Raw genomic sequence first — 18197 nt, forward strand, 5'->3', positions numbered from 1 at the left:
TCCTTCACCCATCTGTTCCATTTAGTGATGTGACTTAAAATAGACTTGGCTGTTGCTGGTGGTCAAGCGCGTCTAGAAGTGGATTCAGTGTACTAGCTAGTGCAGCTCTAGCTCTACTGTGGCAGGAAGGCTATTTTAAGTCCCCTGGTCTTGTGCAAATAACTGGGGGCTTAGTCCTAGAGTTTGAAGCATGCAGCCTCTACTATTGCACAGGCATCATTAGGTCACCTAGTCCATCCCTGAAAGCCAGCCCCTGCTGCACTCTGGAAAAAGGGCCCAACACCATCAGCTCAAGCAAAGATTCAATTACAGAGATTCTTACCTCAGCATTAGTCCTTGAAATCATAAAGTCTAAATAACTAACAATAATAAAATAATTATAAAAGGCTGATATATCTATATGAGAGGCTATGGTGAAACTAATTTTTAATAGTTTTATTGATATAATAACTCATAAACTAGATAATTCAGTGGTTTTTATCTATTAAAGAGTTAGGCAATCATGACTACAATCAGTTTTAGAACAATTTTTTCTTTCTTGTACTCATTATTGATAACTCCCCATTTCTACCACCTCCACCAACCTCCCCTGCCATAACCTTAAGAAACTATTAAGCTAGTTACTATCTCTAAAGATTTACCTATCCTGGGTTTCATATTAAAGAAATCATATAAAAAGAAACAAACACAGTGCGCTGCTATCACGTGGCCGCAGCCCAGAGGGTGCATGAGCGGGGAGGTGGGGCGGGGGCGGGCACCAGGGATCCTGCTCGGTGGAGTGGCCGTTCTGCTCCTGTCACTTCTTTGGATGCCGGTGCTCCTGGCCGTGGCCTCCCGCCTTCTGTTGATCCCCGGAGCCCTGTTTTCTATGGCTTCGGCCTCTGGAAGTACCCGGGCCCATCCCCCGTCGCTTTCGGGCTCTGGATATGTCCCCGGCTCCGTGTCGATAGCCTTTGTCACCTGCCCCAACGAGAAGGAGAAGGCCGCCAAGGAGATCGCCAGGGGTGTGGTGGAGAAGCGCCTGGCAGCGTGTGTCAACCTCATCCCCCAGATCACGTCCATCTATGTGTGGAAAAAGAAGATCGAGGAAGACAACGAGGTGCTGATGGTGAGAAACATGCCGACCCAACCACCCTCTTCTCTTGTTTCCTGCTCGTCCTGTCCCGTGAGATCTGAAGTCTACCATGCTCTTGACCCAACTATTTCTCCTTACCCATTAGATGATTAAAACGCAAAGTACCTTGGTTCTGGCTTTGACAGAATTTATTCGTTCTGTGCACCCTTATGAAGTCGCCGAAGTGATAGCATTGCCTGTGGAGCAGGGGAACGCCCCATATCTGCACTGGGTGTACCAGGTCACAAAAGGTTCTTTCCATCACCACCCTACTGTGACCCCCTCCTAAGCACCAAGACCCCATGATTGTGTGGTGACGGCTGGGTCCCCTATTAAACCCTCTCAAGTTTTCACTGTCAAAAAAAAAGAAAAGAAAAGAAACAAACACATACAAAAAGAAAAAAATCCAACAAGAAAAACTTCAATCCCAAAAATACAAAAAAAAAAAAACAACCACAAAACAAAAAAGCAGAAAATGATAAAAACTAGAACAAATTTAAAATGCATTAAAAGGGAAAACAAATGGTAAGGTGTTAGATTTTAACCCCATATCTGCGTTAATGCACTCTGTCTGAGGGTAAGGCTAGTCACATAGCTAGTCACTGGTCAGAGGGAATTCATCAGAACTTTAGGCCATGTGGGGACTCTGAAAATATATTTTGAGTATTCATTGTCATCTATATAGCCTTTTGTGATTGGAGTGTTCAAAATTTAAGCTCTCCTCCAGTCTTATGTTTTTTTAATTGACAGTCCTTGAGTCACACAAGCTGGTGGGCTTCTTCTACATGGTCTTAACCGACACCTCACTGAAATGGTTGCTTGTTTTGAGACAAGCTTTTAAGACCCCAGACACTTCCTTCAGAGTCAGGCACCGTCTGTTTTCTGTACCACCCTTCAATATAACACCCTTATCTTCAGTGGCCCCTTCATGAGGGCAGGGCCTCATGAGAGAACACTAATCAGTTCTTAGGTTAAAGTTTAGGATTAAGTGCAAGCTCAAAAGCCATTGTGGAGTTGTTTTAAATGATAGCTTTCATTGCATGAGAAAATGTAACATCATAATTTTAATGCCTACTTGCTTATATGCTTTTCAAATGTTATGTATATGTATGTAGATAATATTCTGAATCAATAAATAAGTACCTAGCAGAGACAAAATACAAAAAGATAAGGTACTTTGAGGATTACAAATTATTTTCTTTTTTATTTTTTTTAAATCATCTTTTTGGGGGCTCATACAACTCTTATCACAATCCATCCATCCATCCATGTGTTAAGCACATTTGTACATTTGTTGCCATCATCAGTCTCAAAACATTTTCTTTCTACTTGAGCCCTTGGTATCAGCTCCTCATTTTTCCCCCTTCCTCCCCGCCCACCCCCTCACAAACCCTCGATAATTATTATTATTTTGTCATGTCTTACACTGTCCGACGTCTCCTTTCACCCACTTTTCTGTTGTCTGTCCCCCAGGGAGGGGGTTATATGTAGATCAGTTCCCCCTGTCTACTCCACCTTCTCGGTATCGCCACTCTCTTTATTGGTCCTGAAGGGATCATCTGTCCTGGATTCCCTGTGTTTCCAGTTCCTATCTGTCCCAGTGTACATCCTCTGGTCTAGCCAGATTTTACAAATGATTTTCTTTGTCTTCTTTTTATCCATCTCAATTTTCAAATCCTCTTCAAATATGATTTCCACTCATTAAAATATATAATGGATTTTAAATATATTTACAACCAACAATTTAAAAATATTACAGAAGATACTAAGTAGCATATGATCTTTCGAGTATTAGACCACTGCCCAGTCTTGAGTATTCTGTATGGCACTCTCACTTTACATTACAGAGAACTCTATTTTGTTAAATCATATACTGACTAAATAGCTATATAAATCATAAAACAGTTGTATATTTACATGAGTCTTCTTTCCTGATAAGAATGTTGCGATACGTACAATCTATAAATCCCTCTTCAGAATAAGAGAAAAAAAAGAATGTTGCGATATGGATTTGAAAAGCATTTATCACTTAAAGTTAGCAAGAAATTATTAGCTTAAGAAGAACCAAAGCAACCAAACCAAACTCACTGCCAGCTCATAAGAAGAAAATATTTCATTTGCTGGCCACAGACTAACCTGACTTGCTATGGAAGTTAACAAAAGTAGCCGCCAAGACTATTTTGGTGGAAGCTAAACAGAAGTGCTGCAAGAGCAACCTCCATTGAACAAAGTAAGAAATGTTCCTTTTGTATATCTCTTTAATAGTGTATGATTTATCTCCATAAATTCCTACCAGCCGTATGAGGGTGTCAAACTCTGCTACAAAATCATGAAAACCTTTGAAAATAAAAATATCAACCTGTAGAGGTATTTTGCTCAGTCTGTTCTCCATCTAGGTCTGTATGCTAGTGGAACTATTGAGCCGATGGCTCCGTTTATCTACCTTCCCCGAAGAATTCGGTGTTCTTTGACTTACACCACACCAAAACGGCAGTCTCCACGTCCACAGGGAACGTAGGTGCATCCTGTTTCTTTGCAGTGTTTTATGAGCTCGGGGAATAAAAAATCTGAAGGAGCAAGATCATGGATAGGATAAGGTTTCCCCCACAAAATGTCCATAGATTAGTCCTTGCTCCCCTTGATGAACGATAGAAAATTTTCCTAAATGCAACTTTCTAGGCCTTTTATTTTCATCGGTGCAGTTTTCCATTTTCTAAAAACACTTTCATTATCAACTCCCGTGATCATCTTAGGAGTGGCCTTCCAGAAAAATCTATCACCATCATCCCTTTGGATTAGCAGTCCTCATAACGCTCTGAGCCTGACCTCTCTTGCCTTGAATCTAACTGGCCAAGCATATTCCCTCAGAAGCCACTGTGTTGATTGGACCTCCATTTAAGACAACCAAATGAAACTAAAACAAGAATATTACTGAAAGAATTTGTCTATAGCTACCCACTAGCAGATACTTGTTTAAACTGGTTTTGTTGGGGATAAACCTGTGTCGGTATGAACTGGCAGCTTATAGTAGCAGTACTTTTTGACTTACACACAGACAGTAAACAAGAACACTAGCTTCGGAGTCATATAACCTGGGCTCAAATCCTGGCTCCATTTTTTAGCAACTGTGTGACTTTAGGTAAGGTTATACATTAACTGTTTCCCATATTTCCCTCACCTGTGAGATGGCACTTAATACTATTCTATGCTGGATAGCATTGTTGTGATGGATAAATGGGTTAATCCAAGGGAAGTATTTAGCATAACATTGAGCTCCGGAAAGGCTCCATCACTATTAGCTTGGGGGGGGGGGGGGGTTTGTTTGCTTCTTATTGGAGGGAGTGAATAGACATAGATCGATGGAACTGAGTAGAGAGACTTCAGAGGTACTCCCAGCACATCCATGACTGATTAATTTGCCAAGACAACTCAGTGAAGAAGTGAACCTCAACTCTTGTTTCACATTATACTTAAAAGTTAACTGAAAATGGAGCAAAGAGTTAGATTTTCAGAGCTAAAATTAAAACGAAACAGAAGCTTTTGTGATTTTTGAGACAGGCAAAGATTGGCATGAACCATCAAATTTAAAAATGATAACTGAATTTTATCAAAATTTAAAATTATACTCCTTTAAAGACATTGTTTAGAAAAGAAAAAAGGCAAGGCACAGACTTAGAAAAAGTGTTTTCAATAGACATATATTCAGGCTTAAATACTGAAAATGTAAAGGTATTGTACACCTCATTAAGAAGACAAATCACCCAATTCTATAAATATCCAAATTTTAATAGATATTTTAAATAAAAAGTAAGAAATCTTATCAATAAATCCATCCAAAGATGCTCTACTTAATTTGTCACTAAACGGCTAAAGCTTAGTCAATTATCTTTTGTTTTTTAACATCCATTATCTTTAGGTCGATTGCAACTTACCTGTGACTCTGTGGGGTAGAGCTGAACTGGTCTTCGGGTTCCCAGGTAGTTCTCACAAAGGCAGAGAGCTCAGCCTTCCCCCACAAGTATCTGGTACTTTCAAACCCTGACCTTTCAGTTAGCACTGGCCCTGTGACCAGATTTTAACATTGATAAAGCGGGACACCAGTGAGACACCATTGATCAAACTCATATCCTGGCGAAATACCCACATGGCAGCCGAAAACCGTATATCCTAGCTCGTCGTGCATTCTTTCCAAAAATCGGGACTTTTAAAAAACACCGCAGGATGCAAGAAAAATTGTTAAAAATCGGGACGTCTGGTCACTTTTAGGGATATACAAAGGAAAACCACCGAGAGCTTCCGCTTCACACCCAGTAGAATGACTGGAGTTGAAAAAGACTGGCCCTCCCAAGTACCAGCCAGGTGTGGAGCAGCTGGAGCTTTCATATTGGAAATGTAAAACTGTGCAACAGTGTGTCAAACCTGTGGGGCTTTCTTGAAAATGGTCACTATGTACTTGGAAACCAGAGCTTTTATTCCCTTAGCCATTTACCCAAGAGAAATGAAAACCTAAAAGGTAATGACTTGTACACATATGTTCATAGAAGTTTCATTTATAATCTGGACAGAATCCAAATGTCCATCAATAAGTGAATGGATAAATGATTATCGATATAGCCAATCGAATACTACTCAGCAAATAAAAACAAATGAACCACATGGATGAATCTCAAAAACATTATGCCAAGTGAAAGAAGCCAGATCACAGGGAAGAAAAGCATTGAATGTTTTCATTTATGTAATCTGTATAGAAAGAAATCCTGGTGCCACAGTGTGTTAAGCATTGGGCTTTTTAACTGCAAGGTCATGAGCTCAAACCCACCAGCTGCTCCAAGGGAGAATGGTGAGGCTTTCTTCTTCTGTAAAAGGTTACAGTTTCATAGACCAACAGGGGCAGTTCTACTCTGTCCTTCAAGTTTTTTAGTATTCTTTGGTTGTGGTGGTAGTTACAGAAGTGTACATTTTTCAAAGTTATCAAACTCTCCGCTTAATATACATCTCATTGTATGTCAATTAGGCTTGAATGAAATTGATTTTAAATATATTCCTTTTAAAATAAAACTTGAATCATACTCCTAAAAAATAAGTGCAATTTCAGGATATTTTCATGAAATGCTTTTTTGTAGATTTTAATTTTTCACACAGGAAAATTAATTCATTTTTATTGTAGAAATTCAGAATTTGTATATTGTAAGAAATAAATGGGTTTTTTAATTTATTACAAATAACCAAAATATGAAATTGAGTGCATGGGTTGATTGATACATGATTTATTTAAATACCTTGGTGACCAAAGGTGCTGTGTGGACTGGAGACAACAGAGCAGATTGGAGTTATCTGAAAATTTCCATCCCAATGTTGCTCACCCTCAGCATTGCTGGGATCAGTTTTTGTGGAGGTAAGATGAGCCCTGTCCTTGGAAATTTAAAAATCAGAGTGCATTCATTAAAGCTGCTTACGAACCCCTTCTCATCAGCAGATTGGGACTAGAGCTTTACATCAGTTTCAAAATGGTTCCATAATTGTGAACGTAAACAGAAGCTGCATAGATGTTGCATAGCAACCAAAACCGCGGCTTGTGGTAGTTTGACCCAAGTAAGAAACAAGCAACTGTGCCCAGCTCACAATGGCAGTCAACCCACACAGCTTTGACTGTGTGTTGCTCTCCAGAGTCCTGCCAATAAGATCTCTTCCCAGAAGTCCAGCACCCACCGTCCTTGCTCTGCATGGAGCAGGTTCGATTCTGGACTATTGGCAGGGCGCTGGTGCTGTTGTTTGGTTGCTAGGCAACTCGTGTGCAGCCTTTGTCCCTGTGGACTGGTTTGATGAATGTGGGAAACAAAACTAGGGCAAGTGGGGTCTTCATGGGGTCTTGTCTGAACTGAGGACACAGAGTTGTCAGAAATGGAGCCAGAGAGTTTCTTTCCCTCACTTCTTGTCATTTCCAGCTTAGGCGCTCGTGTTAACTGCCGGCCCCCACACATGCCCTTTCTGGAATGTGAGAACGTGCAGGGAACTGCAAATACTTTAGCACGTCAGCCTTACAGAAGCCCTTCTCGTGGGCAGCTCCAAAATTCTGTGATGCCGTCAACTGTGTGCAAAAAGAGAGAACGTTCTCTGACGGGCTGCCTCCTCGGTACCCTCGGGTGCGGCTCCTGAGTCAGTCTCTGCAGACAGGAGACCTGCAAACGAAGGTGCTTGGCATGGCTGCACTGCCAGCTGCTCCTTGTTTTCTGTAGGAACAGGCAATTCCATATCACATTCGATACCTACGTTTGATGGCCTCAGTCCTCATACAGTACAAGGAACATATCTGCCCAAGGGTCAGCATGAAATTCTTTCTAAACCTCTAATTCTGATGGTCCATGTCTCTTTAGTTTTTTATAATTTTTATCTTGATTCAGCTTTTGCTTTCAAAGACAATCAAGAGTTAATTCTCCCTTCCCTACTCCTCTCACACACACGATATCATATGACTGAGAAATTGTCATTTAAAAGAGTGTTTTCATTCATCACTTTATTGGAAGCTCTTATAGATGTCAAAACATTCCATAATTCAAATAGATCAAGCATTCTTGTTCAATTGCTACTACAATCAGTTTCACAGCATTTCCTTTCTTTTTGAACTCTTTGCTATCAGCTCCCCTTTATCCCCTCCCTCCCCAAACCTCTCCCAAGTTGTCAGTTCTGTTACTATCTTGATTTCGGAACATACAGGAAGGTTGATTTTGCAGTAGCAACTCTGACCTTTTGACAAGCAAAGACCACATTGACACACCATACTGAATTCATCAGCACATTCCCCCTCTTTGACAGTGCCCCTCTCTTACGCATGAGGGTTTCACTGGCCAGTTTGCTCAGTAACTCACCATGTCCTTCTTCCTGCTCTGTCTTAGTCTGTAATCCCTGCTCAAAGCTGACTACCCTGGGTGACCCTTCTGGTATTTGACGCACCGGTGGTACGATTCCAAGACACCCCACTGGAGCACAGCAAACGGTGGCCACACTTATCAAAGTGTTTTGAGGCTGTGCCTTTTTTTGTTGTTTTCGTGTTTTTATTCTTGAACGACTACTAACTGCGTTTCTTGGCCTGTCTTTGGCTGGCCAGCTGATGTCGGTGGGTTCGTCGGGAATCCCGAGGCGGAGCTGCTAGTGCGTTGGTACCAGGCTGGAGCCTACCAGCCTTTCTTCCGCGGTCACGCCACCTTGAAAACCAAGCGGCGGGAACCCTGGCTCTTTGGGGAGAAACACACCCGGTTGATCCGAGAAGCCATCAGAGCGCGCTACGCCCTCCTGCCCTATTGGTATACCCTGTTCTACCATGCACACGTGACTGCTGAACCCATCATGAGGTAAAAAGGTTCATCTGACCAGGGACCCAGTGATCCACCTCAGCTATCAGGGAGCAGAACAGTTACACAGTGATCGCAGAGAGAATGGAGAAAAGCTGTGTTTCATCACGTTTCAGTCAATTTATTGAGCACTAATTGTGGGCAGAGTGAGCTGGCTCTGGAGAGCAGAAAAAGCGAAAACTAGGTGCCCTGTTACTTTATGTTTAACATGTTAATGTTTGATAGGAGCTAGAAATATTTCAAAGAACGGGAAGCGACTGTCACTGAATGTATTCAGAATTTTGCCTGCAAACATTCCCTTTTGAAGAATAACTGCCATCTTAGGCTTTATCTTAGTTTCCCAGCGAAACTACTCAAAGTTTGAGGTAAACATTTTTCCTGGTCTACAAATTGCGTTCTGATTCTATGTCAAAAGCAGATGAGAAGCCCCAACAGTATACACAGAGATGAGACTTCTGGACTTGTGTTCCTAGCCCCTCAGATCAGAATCACCTGGGGAGACGGATTCCAAGACCTTGCCACTGTACCTAAGATCCCACCCAGAATGGGCCCCAGGAATCTGTATTTATTAGAGGTTTCCGTGGAGATTCTAGTTTTGTTAACACATGCTAGGTAAGGAATATGTAACTGCAAGGCTAGTGAATGAACAACAGACGTGTCTCTTAAAGCACATTAACTTGCCCTTGAGTACATTGATAGTGAAAGTTCTGTTACCCCTTCACGTGGTCAACAACAGCTCCAAAATGTTGCCAACCTGTAAGAAGCCGTGTCTCTTCATTTAAATGAATAATGCTTCCCATGTTGAAGAGCATGGAAAATAATATAGGATGGCTTCCCAGGATAAAATAGGATTTTATATACTCTAGTTTGTTTCATACCGAAGGGCTTGGGTGCTTGGACCTGTACAGAGCTCCACGTCTGTCTATCACAGCTGTACTTGGTGCTCAACCACCAGAAGTCAAAACTGCGGTGTCGGGATTCTTAATCCTTCATGGGGCCTTTCATATGAGAGAAACATATCGCAGTCATAGCAATTGCTCTGAAAACCTTGACTGATAAAAAGTTGTAGCTCTTTTCCAGTTCTCTTTGAACAGTTATACAACTAACAGAAGTGATTGAATTATAATAAAAAATCTACTATTCTAAAAAAGATTCTTTTTTCTTCTTTTTCTTTTCCAGGCCTCTGTGGGTAGAATTCCCTTGTGACTTAGAGGTCTTTAGTCTGGAAGATGAGTACATGCTGGGTAAGCACTTTATGATTAATTGTGATTATGATAGTGTATGTATGTTTTTGTTATTATATTCTCTTGTGTATAAGCACCAACTTTTTTTAATTTCCAGAAAACTAAAAAATAAGATAAAGACATTAATTCTCCAAGATTTTTAGCGCCTATGTGCATGAGTAGGACCATAGATAGCACTATTCTGTTGTCACATAGCATATCTCCTAAGGTTCTTTTTGTTAACTTCAAATAAATCTTCTCTGATTCTTTGGACACAGTTTGGGATTGCTGTTCGGAGTCTATTAGTAAGCCTTCTGGGGCCCCTGTAAGGAAAGGAAGTAGAAAGTAAGTGGGTCAAATGGATATAAGTTCCTCTCCACAAAGCTCGCTGCCCTGGAGTCGCAACTGACTTGTAGCAACCCTACAGGACAGGGTAGAACTGTCCCTGCGAGCTTCAAGACTGTAACTCTTTACAGGAGTGGAAAGCCCCATCTTCCTCCTGTGGAACAGCTCATGGCTTGAACTCCTGACCTTTTGGATAGCAGCTCAACTCACAACCACTGCGCCACCAGAGTTCCATATTATACGAGCTTGTTTCACATGAGTAAGAGGCTGTTTCTCTGGTTGCCACCTTCTGTAACAGGAGTGTCTCTGTTATATTCGTGGTGCCATAACAGAAAGTCCACAACGGGTGGCTTTAGCCAACAGAATGTGTTTTCCTCATTGTCAGAGGCGGCAAGTCCAAATTCAATGCAGCAGCTCTAGGCGACCTCTCTCTCTCTCTCTCTCTCTCTCTCTCTCTCTCTCTCTCTCTCTCTCTCTCTCTCTCTCTCTCTCTGGGCTCTGGAGGAAGGTCCTGGTCTCTGCTCAGCTCCTTTCCTTTGGCAATCTGAACATGGCGTGGCATCTGTCTTCTCTCAGCTCTGCGTTTTGAGTTTGCTCAGTATGCTCTTTTATTTCTCTAAAGAGATTGAGCTAAGACACACCCCATGCTAATACTGCCTCATTAACATGAACAGAAAGCTCATTTCCAAATCATATTTTAACCACAGGTATTCAAATTAGAATTTATAACCTATATTTGTGAAGGATACAACTCAGTCCATAACAGAATTAACTGTCCAATGCAGAACATGAAATTTTGTCACCTTGGGAACAGGGCTTAAAACGCCAGCCTCAAGTTGTCCAAAGATGAATCGCGTTTCTAAACAATGAAGATCCCCATATAAAATAGAATAAACTCAACTTGTTAAGCCATAGCCATCCTTTTGGTCTGTGTAATAGACACTTCCTTGGAGAAGCCTCCGCTGTCCCGCCTCGCTTCCTTATACGTAACTCTACTCACTGTGGTCAAAGTCGATTCCTCCTATTACTGACTCTCATTCCAGCTCGCACAACTCTAATTGATTCGTGATTGCTTAATGTCTGTCTTCACTAAATTCCAACAGGGCAGGAATCAGGTCTGCTTATGTGCTACTTGATTTTCAGAGTCTAGCACTGTGCCTGACACTCGGTAGGGACAGTCAAAAATATTTATCAAATGAATTAATAAGTAGATGAGTTTTATGTACACATTATGAAGGCCAAAACAAAATTAACCACCCACATCACTTTTAAGAGACCCACAACTTTCCTGCTGGTAGCTGCCAAGCAAGAGCATCTGAGCATCCGCAATGAGCGCACCTCTGGACAACAGCTGTGGGCTCACCATCAGCAGAGTCACTCACAGCAAACAGTGCAGTGCTTGCAGGGGCACAGTGTCACTTTCTGACTACTGGGCTCCTGTACACAAAAGGAGAGGGTGGTAGGCTTCCAGAATGGTGGTGATAATATATCTGTCTAACAGTGCATCTTTCTTATGAATCATTGGCTCAATTCACTGCAGTCTCAGCCTTTAAGAAGATTGATTGATCTTTAAAACCACAGAAAGCTCAAATGATGTCTTCTGGCCTCTTATCATGATACTCAACTCTACTTCCTTCTTCTTCATTTTTCAGGGAGTGCTTTATTGGTTCATCCAGTCACAGAACCAAAGGCCACTGAGATTGATGTGTTTCTGCCAGGCTCAGATGAGGTAAGAGTAAGCAGCCACATAACTGACATCGTCCTTCCATCCCTTCACGCTGATGAATTGGTCCCTTTCAGGAAAAACGTTTCTTCATCCTGCAGTGGTGAGCCCTGCCCGAATGACTGTGCAACCGGAAGAGTTCTCTGTAGACATGACCATCCCTGTCTGTAGAGGCTGGAGGGGCGGGGGAGAAAGATGAGTAGATGATGAAGTCAAGGAAGAGCAGCTCTTACAAGTGACTTCTTGTAAACATATTGAGGCTTTGAGCAGGAAGACATTTTCACTCTTCTGTGAAGTGTTCAATTCTTTGCTCTTTTGTTCTGTCTTATCTGAATCCAGATTGTTGTTAATACCAAAGGCTCATCCAAGTAGATCAAAAGTAACCTCCCCCTGTACTCCTCCGGCGGCCCCTGCTCTTTTGTTAGATGTGATGATAAACATTAGTTAAGGATCCTTGTCACTTCATAAAATACCATCCTCGCCTGCTAGTGCAGGGCACAGATCCCAGAAATGATACTGGGGTTAGAAGGGAGAAAAGTAAGTTTTCGTTTTCATGCTCGTTCCTGCCGGTATCTTAGGGGTTTAAATTACTTACTGTGATCTTTTAGAACTTCAGCAACTAAGCCCTCTTGACAGGGATTCAGATGAGTTTGAGGATTTTCCCTGAGGCGACGTCTGAAGGGAAAAAAAAAAAACAACAACCTGTGAGAGCAACTACTCCAAACCTTACATGTTTAAAAGCCATCTGCTGTGAGGTTAAGAACTGTGCCTTTCTGTTTTCTCATCTATAACCATTACCCAGTACAATGTGTGGCACATAATAGGTTGTTCAATTAATCATTTGGGGTAAATAAATGAGCAAGTTAACAGCCTGTTAGTCAAATTAATGTTTTGGCATATATTTTTCCAGACATCTACCCAAGAGACCAAACCAAAAAACCAGACTCACTGCCATGGAGTCAGTGCTGACTCATAGCAACCCCCTGTGGGTTTCCAAGACTATAACTGTTTACAAGAGTAGAAAGCCCAGTCTTTTCTCCAGCAGAGCTGCTGGTGATTTCGAACTGCCGACCGTGTGGATCACAGCCTGCCATGTCACTACTACACCACCAGGCCCCTCTTTCCAAGACATATAATACTTACTGTAGCTTTTTGGGTCTTTGAAATCCAGATGAGTAGCTGTTTTATTGCATAATGAAATTGGGTGCAGGGTTGTGCTTCTCTTTTTCATTGGATTTTAGGTCTGGTATGACTTTAAGACCTTTGCACGTTGGGAAGGAGCACGCAGTGTGAAGATACCAGTAGCCTTGGACACTGTAAGTCATTTCAGACTGTAATTTTACCTCTTGTGCGTCTGTTGCAAGAACCCAGTATGTTGTGGTGCTGCATAGTAACATGTGGGTGCAGAGGTAGAACGTAGAGCGTGGCTGCCTAGGGCGAAGGGACTCTGTTGACCTCGTGGGCTGCACTTTGGGCTGCTAACACAAGGCCCGCCGTTGGAACCCAACTTCTCGGCAGGAGAAAGATGCAGCTTCCTGCCCTCCCCAAGACTTACAGCCACAGAACCCCAAAGGGGCAGGTCTACTCTGTCCTTTAGAGTCAGAATCAACGTAAAGTTTTGCGGTCTAGGCAAGGGGCGGGCCTTGAAGGGAAGGGGGAATGGTTCCTAATGAGTACAGAGCTTATTGTTAGAGTGATCACATACTTTTAAATTCATCGTGCTGATACTTGCATAATGGCAAATATTCAGAAGGCCATTATTTATGTACTTAGATGGATTACATGCATGGCATGAGAGTTTAAGAGTGAAATGCATGCCTAGCACATACTCCGTTTCACAATATGAAGCATCAGGGATACACACAACTCTTCCCCCTGTGTTTGCATTTGTGTGTGTCTGAGAAAAATAACACTGGAAACAAAGAGAAAGCATGTTAGTCACCACGCATGCCATACAGAAAGAAGGTTCTTCTACAGGCTAGGTCAACAGCCCAGTCATGGCCTTGGGCTAAAGGCCCAAGAGAACACTATCAGTCATGATGTTAGAATCACAGTGACCCATCCAAACTGACCAAGTCTCTAAAGAGAATTTTCCTCCTGCAGTACAATCACATCACAGCCATCAGAAACCCATTATAAAGAATCTGATTTCAGATTAAGATCTAGAAGAGACTTTAACAGTGTTCTCCTCCAGTCTCACACACTAAACAAGTGAAGAAATAGCTTTAAGAAAGTTAAACTATGTGTCACCCCTAGGCTGCAGCCAAACTCTGCTGGACTCGGACCCCAGAGCCCATTCCTCTTACTCCCTAATTCTCTGGAGGAAGGCGAAAGACTGGCCAGTTTGAGGTGGAGGGAAAAGAACATGCTTTATTGCTTACTCCCACTGTGAGTCAAGGGAGAAGGGGGACATCTTAACTAGTCAGCCCTCACTTCCAACGTCCTAGAGGTTCTTGTACTCAATTCCCTGCCTCTACTACCAAAGGACAAGTCTTAATGCAATGCAGGCAGCTTCCTTACTAGGGTATTGCCTGGGAGGCAAACCCCTATGGGACTTTTCCTGCCCAAATTCCACACCTAAAAAAAAAAACCGCAAACATGGACCTTGAATCAATGCTGACCCGTGGTGAACCCATATAGCTTACAATAGAACTGCTGTGTAGAGATTTCTGGACTGTACTCTTGACAGGAGCAAATCGCCAGGCCTTTCTTCCTCCACACCATAGGGTAGGTTTGAGTAGTCAAGTACAGGCATTGTAAGTTGTCCCTTCAGCGCTGTGTTAAAGCCACGTTCATGCTGCTCAACGGGAGAATCCCTCAGAATCTCAATCCTCATTCTGGTGATTCAGAGAAGCAAGGAATGAAAGGTCATAGGCTTCAGTGGGGAAACACAAACGTCATGTCCCCAAACCAGAAAACCACCATCTTTTGTAGGAAGTGTTTTTTATTTTATTTTATTGCATGATATTTTTCTTTATTTTAAATCATTTTATTGGAAGCTCATATAGCTCTTTAAACAATCCATACATCAATTGTATCAAGCACATTGGAACATATGTTGCCATCACCATTTTCAAAACATTTTCTTTCTACTTGAGCCCTTGGTATCAGCTCCTCTTTTTAACCTCCCTCCCCCACTGTCCCAACCTCGTGACTTCTTGATAAATTATTATTATTTTCATATCTTACACTGTCTCCCATATCAACTTCACCCACATTTCTATTGTTCATCCCCCTCAGGGGGTGGGTGGGGGTTATACATCAATCATTGTGATCGATTTCCCCTTTCTCCCCCTTCTGAAACCCCCATCTTTTATACACTGATACACACACCTGGGTCCATTTACACATAGAAAACTCCCATCTTTCGGAAAGCCCTAGAAAGGAACGTGTTTTTTACCGAAGGGGGAAGTTATATAATACAAAATAGGAAAGACTACTTACGGGATGGGCAAAATAGAGTCCATCACTTAAAGGAAGATTGGATCTCTGGCCTATGGCTGCCAGCGTGGTGGTTTAAAGCCATGGTGGACGCTCTGGAGGCTAAGAATCTGAACTCTAGCAGTGCTGTGCAGGCTCAAGGCGGACTCCCTCCTTACCTCTCCGTCTTCCAGTGGCTCCAAGTGGTCCTTGGCCTCTGGCTGCAGAATGTAATCTCTGCCACTGTCTTCACACGTGACTCACTCCCGTGCCAGTCTTCGCTTTGGTCTCTCAAAAGCACACTCGTCGTGGTTTATAAGACCCAGGGTGGCCTTGTTTTTGAAATCTTTAATTATAAATTTTTTTCCAATAAAGACCACATTCCCAGATTCCAGGAATTAAAATATGGAAGACTACCATTCATTCATTCACTGACTAAATATGTATAGATAATGAATTGATAAAAAGTGGGACATTAGGCTATTGTTTAGTGTTTGTGAATATTTCTTTTTTAATGTCAAAGTTGCCATATTGAGAAATACCATCGCTGTGCCTACAAATTTATTTGGGCCTCAATCTATACTTTTAAAGATGCATGGTCTGGAATTTCACTTTGAAATCTCCATCTGTGCATACTCGTCTTCAGATACCAGTGTTCCAGCGAGGTGGCAGTGTGGTGCCAGTCAAGACCGCCATAGGCAAGTCCACAGGCTGGATGACCGAGTACCCCTATGGACTCCGGGTAGCCCTGGGTGCGAAGGTATTTGAAAACCTGTTCCCTGTACACATCCCATTTGCTGTTCCTTTTTTCAGTGTGACGCCATGTAACAGTGGTGACCCCACATGTAAGTAGGTACTTCGTGTGCTGAGTCATTGTCTAGTTTGTCTCACAGCTGGTTGTTTTCAGGGGTACACTAAGCTCTGGGAGAAAGAAGAATGTTCTGCTGGGGGCTGTGACCTTGGGGCTGTGCATGCAATGTAGTATTGACCACCGCAGGCCTGAAAGCTCACGGGGCCCGAAACCCAGCCTCCTGGGACAGGGTGCCTGTGTTTCCAACACTTTGGGGACACCATTCCCTCACAGTGACTTCTAGTCTCACTAGGTAACTCCAAATGCTGTACCAGCTCTCTGGGGAGGCCTGGCCGCCGGTGAGAACCAGAACTGATTTGTTTTTGTTTTTTTAATCATTTTATTGGGAGCTCTTACAGATATTATAACAATCATTAATTTAATTACATCAAGCATAATTGTACAATTGCTGCCAGCCACTATCAGTTTCAAAACATTTTCTTTCTTCTTGAACTCTTTGATATCAGGTCCGCTTTATCCCCTCCCTGCCCCACTCTACCCCCCCCCAGGAACCCTTATTATTATATTAGATATTATGATTTGATAGCCGGGCACCATCTGCTTTCTTCACCACATTTGCCTATCCATTTTGTCTTCAGTGAGCGTGTCAGGAAGGTGAGTATCGAGGAGTGTCAGGTTATTAAAGTATTTTCATGTTTAGGGAGGCCTTGAATAGAGGTCCACGGTCCGCTATCTTAATAACTTGTACTATAAGTGTATGGACATTGGCCTCTATCCCTTTCATTATAAATTAATGTGTTTACATGTGTGCATGCCTATAGCTATACCTCTATAAATAGCTTTCCTCTATTTCCTTTCACCTTCCTCCTGTCCCACTATCATGTTCACCCTCCATTCGGCTCTCAGTCATTCCTCTCAGATACATTGCACTTGATCAAACCCCACCAGGCATTATACCCCCTCCTCACCATCAATTTCAGAATGAAAACATCTTTTGAGCCAAGTGAAGCCCACAGCTAACTCCTCTACTAATCCCTATTTTCTAAAAATTAGTTCAGAGCACACACCAAGAAAAATTACTTTTATCAAATCTACAACAATCAAGTTAGCTGCGACTGTCTTTCCCAGTTGTTTTAGGTTTAGACCCAGGAGCGGCCACGGAATGAGTAGACACATCACAGTGCCACAACACACCGAGCCTTACTCTCAGTACAAGTGAACTGCGTGTGCGTGCCGCGACTTCTTCCCCTGTGAGAGGGGTTTTCTCAGTAAAGAGGGACCAACTCTAAGACGGAGTATCTTCTCAAGATTGTTGACTTCATTCCTCACATACTGATTCTTGGTTTGGTTTAACTTCAGTCTCCTGTTACGAGCTTGTCCTGACCCGACCACGTGCCGGCTGGTGCTTCCAGAGAGGCCCTCTCTGCCACGAGCCACACTCCCCAGTTTCCATTTCTTTCAGCATGGCCTGGCTCCTGCGTTCCTCGCGTGCATCACATGCATGTTCCTCTCGTAACTCCCTGTCCAGTCAGCGCATACACTCATGTCTGTATGACCACTTGGTCTAGCTTGAACGTAATGTTTCCATTGTTTCCTAGAAAAGTCTTATGATCCGCACGCCCTCTCCCTGTGATTCACTCGCCAGGGCTCTGCAGCTGGCAGCTTGTATCTGGACGATGGCCATTCATTCCGGTACTGCCACCAGCAAGAGTTCGTGCACAGGCGGTTTTCATTCAGCTCAGGGGTTTTGAGCAACAGGTGACTGCAGCTAAAAAGCGATGTATTTCCTTAAAGAAAGCATGCTGTCATTTTTCATCTTCAAAAATACTGCTTGGATGGTATTTTGCAATCATTCCACCACGAGGGTCCCTTCTATATTGTCCCCACCTTCCTTTCTCCATCTCTTTGTAAAAAGATTGTAAAGTACTCAATTGATCCCATTCGCTCATCCATTCAACAATCGTGTGTGTAATTTCTTACAATTTGATTTCCATGTTCAAATCACAGTTGTCCTTAGCGATGTCTCCAAATAGCTTGTTAAAGGAAGCTTGGCCTGGCCACTGGTTGGCTAGTGGTTTGCACAGAGTTATCTTGTCTCCTCTCTGCAGCCTGCTCAGTCTGATAGCTGTATGATTTTGCCTCCAGAGGGCCAGAGAGAAGGGAAATTCACAAGGCTCAGCATGTGACTTAGTGACCAACCCAAGCCTCTGTT

The 18197-nt window shown here is 42.7% G+C and overlaps 2 protein-coding genes across 3 annotated transcripts in view; both read left to right on the forward strand.

The window, feature by feature from the left end:
• Nucleotides 1-18197, forward strand: part of GANC (glucosidase alpha, neutral C) — a 66731-nt gene that overhangs the window by 45815 nt on the left and 2719 nt on the right. For both annotated transcript variants that reach the window (XM_075530900.1, XM_075530901.1), the window contains exons 16-22: nucleotides 6408-6509; nucleotides 8220-8463; nucleotides 9643-9707; nucleotides 11684-11760; nucleotides 12996-13070; nucleotides 15821-15934; nucleotides 17631-17743. In XM_075530900.1, coding sequence (XP_075387015.1) covers nucleotides 6408-6509; nucleotides 8220-8463; nucleotides 9643-9707; nucleotides 11684-11760; nucleotides 12996-13070; nucleotides 15821-15934; nucleotides 17631-17743 — 790 coding nt within the window. The remainder of the gene's footprint in view (nucleotides 1-6407; nucleotides 6510-8219; nucleotides 8464-9642; nucleotides 9708-11683; nucleotides 11761-12995; nucleotides 13071-15820; nucleotides 15935-17630; nucleotides 17744-18197) is intronic.
• LOC142425606 (protein CutA-like) lies at nucleotides 713-1465 on the forward strand. Its single transcript, XM_075530902.1, has 2 exons — nucleotides 713-1108; nucleotides 1221-1465. The coding sequence occupies exons 1-2, from the start codon at nucleotides 728-730 to the stop codon at nucleotides 1401-1403; spliced, it is 564 nt and encodes a 187-aa protein (XP_075387017.1). The 5' UTR covers nucleotides 713-727; the 3' UTR covers nucleotides 1404-1465.

Source organism: Tenrec ecaudatus, chromosome 14 (assembly GCF_050624435.1).
Source record: "Tenrec ecaudatus isolate mTenEca1 chromosome 14, mTenEca1.hap1, whole genome shotgun sequence".
Classification (NCBI taxonomy): Eukaryota; Metazoa; Chordata; class Mammalia; order Afrosoricida; family Tenrecidae; genus Tenrec; species Tenrec ecaudatus.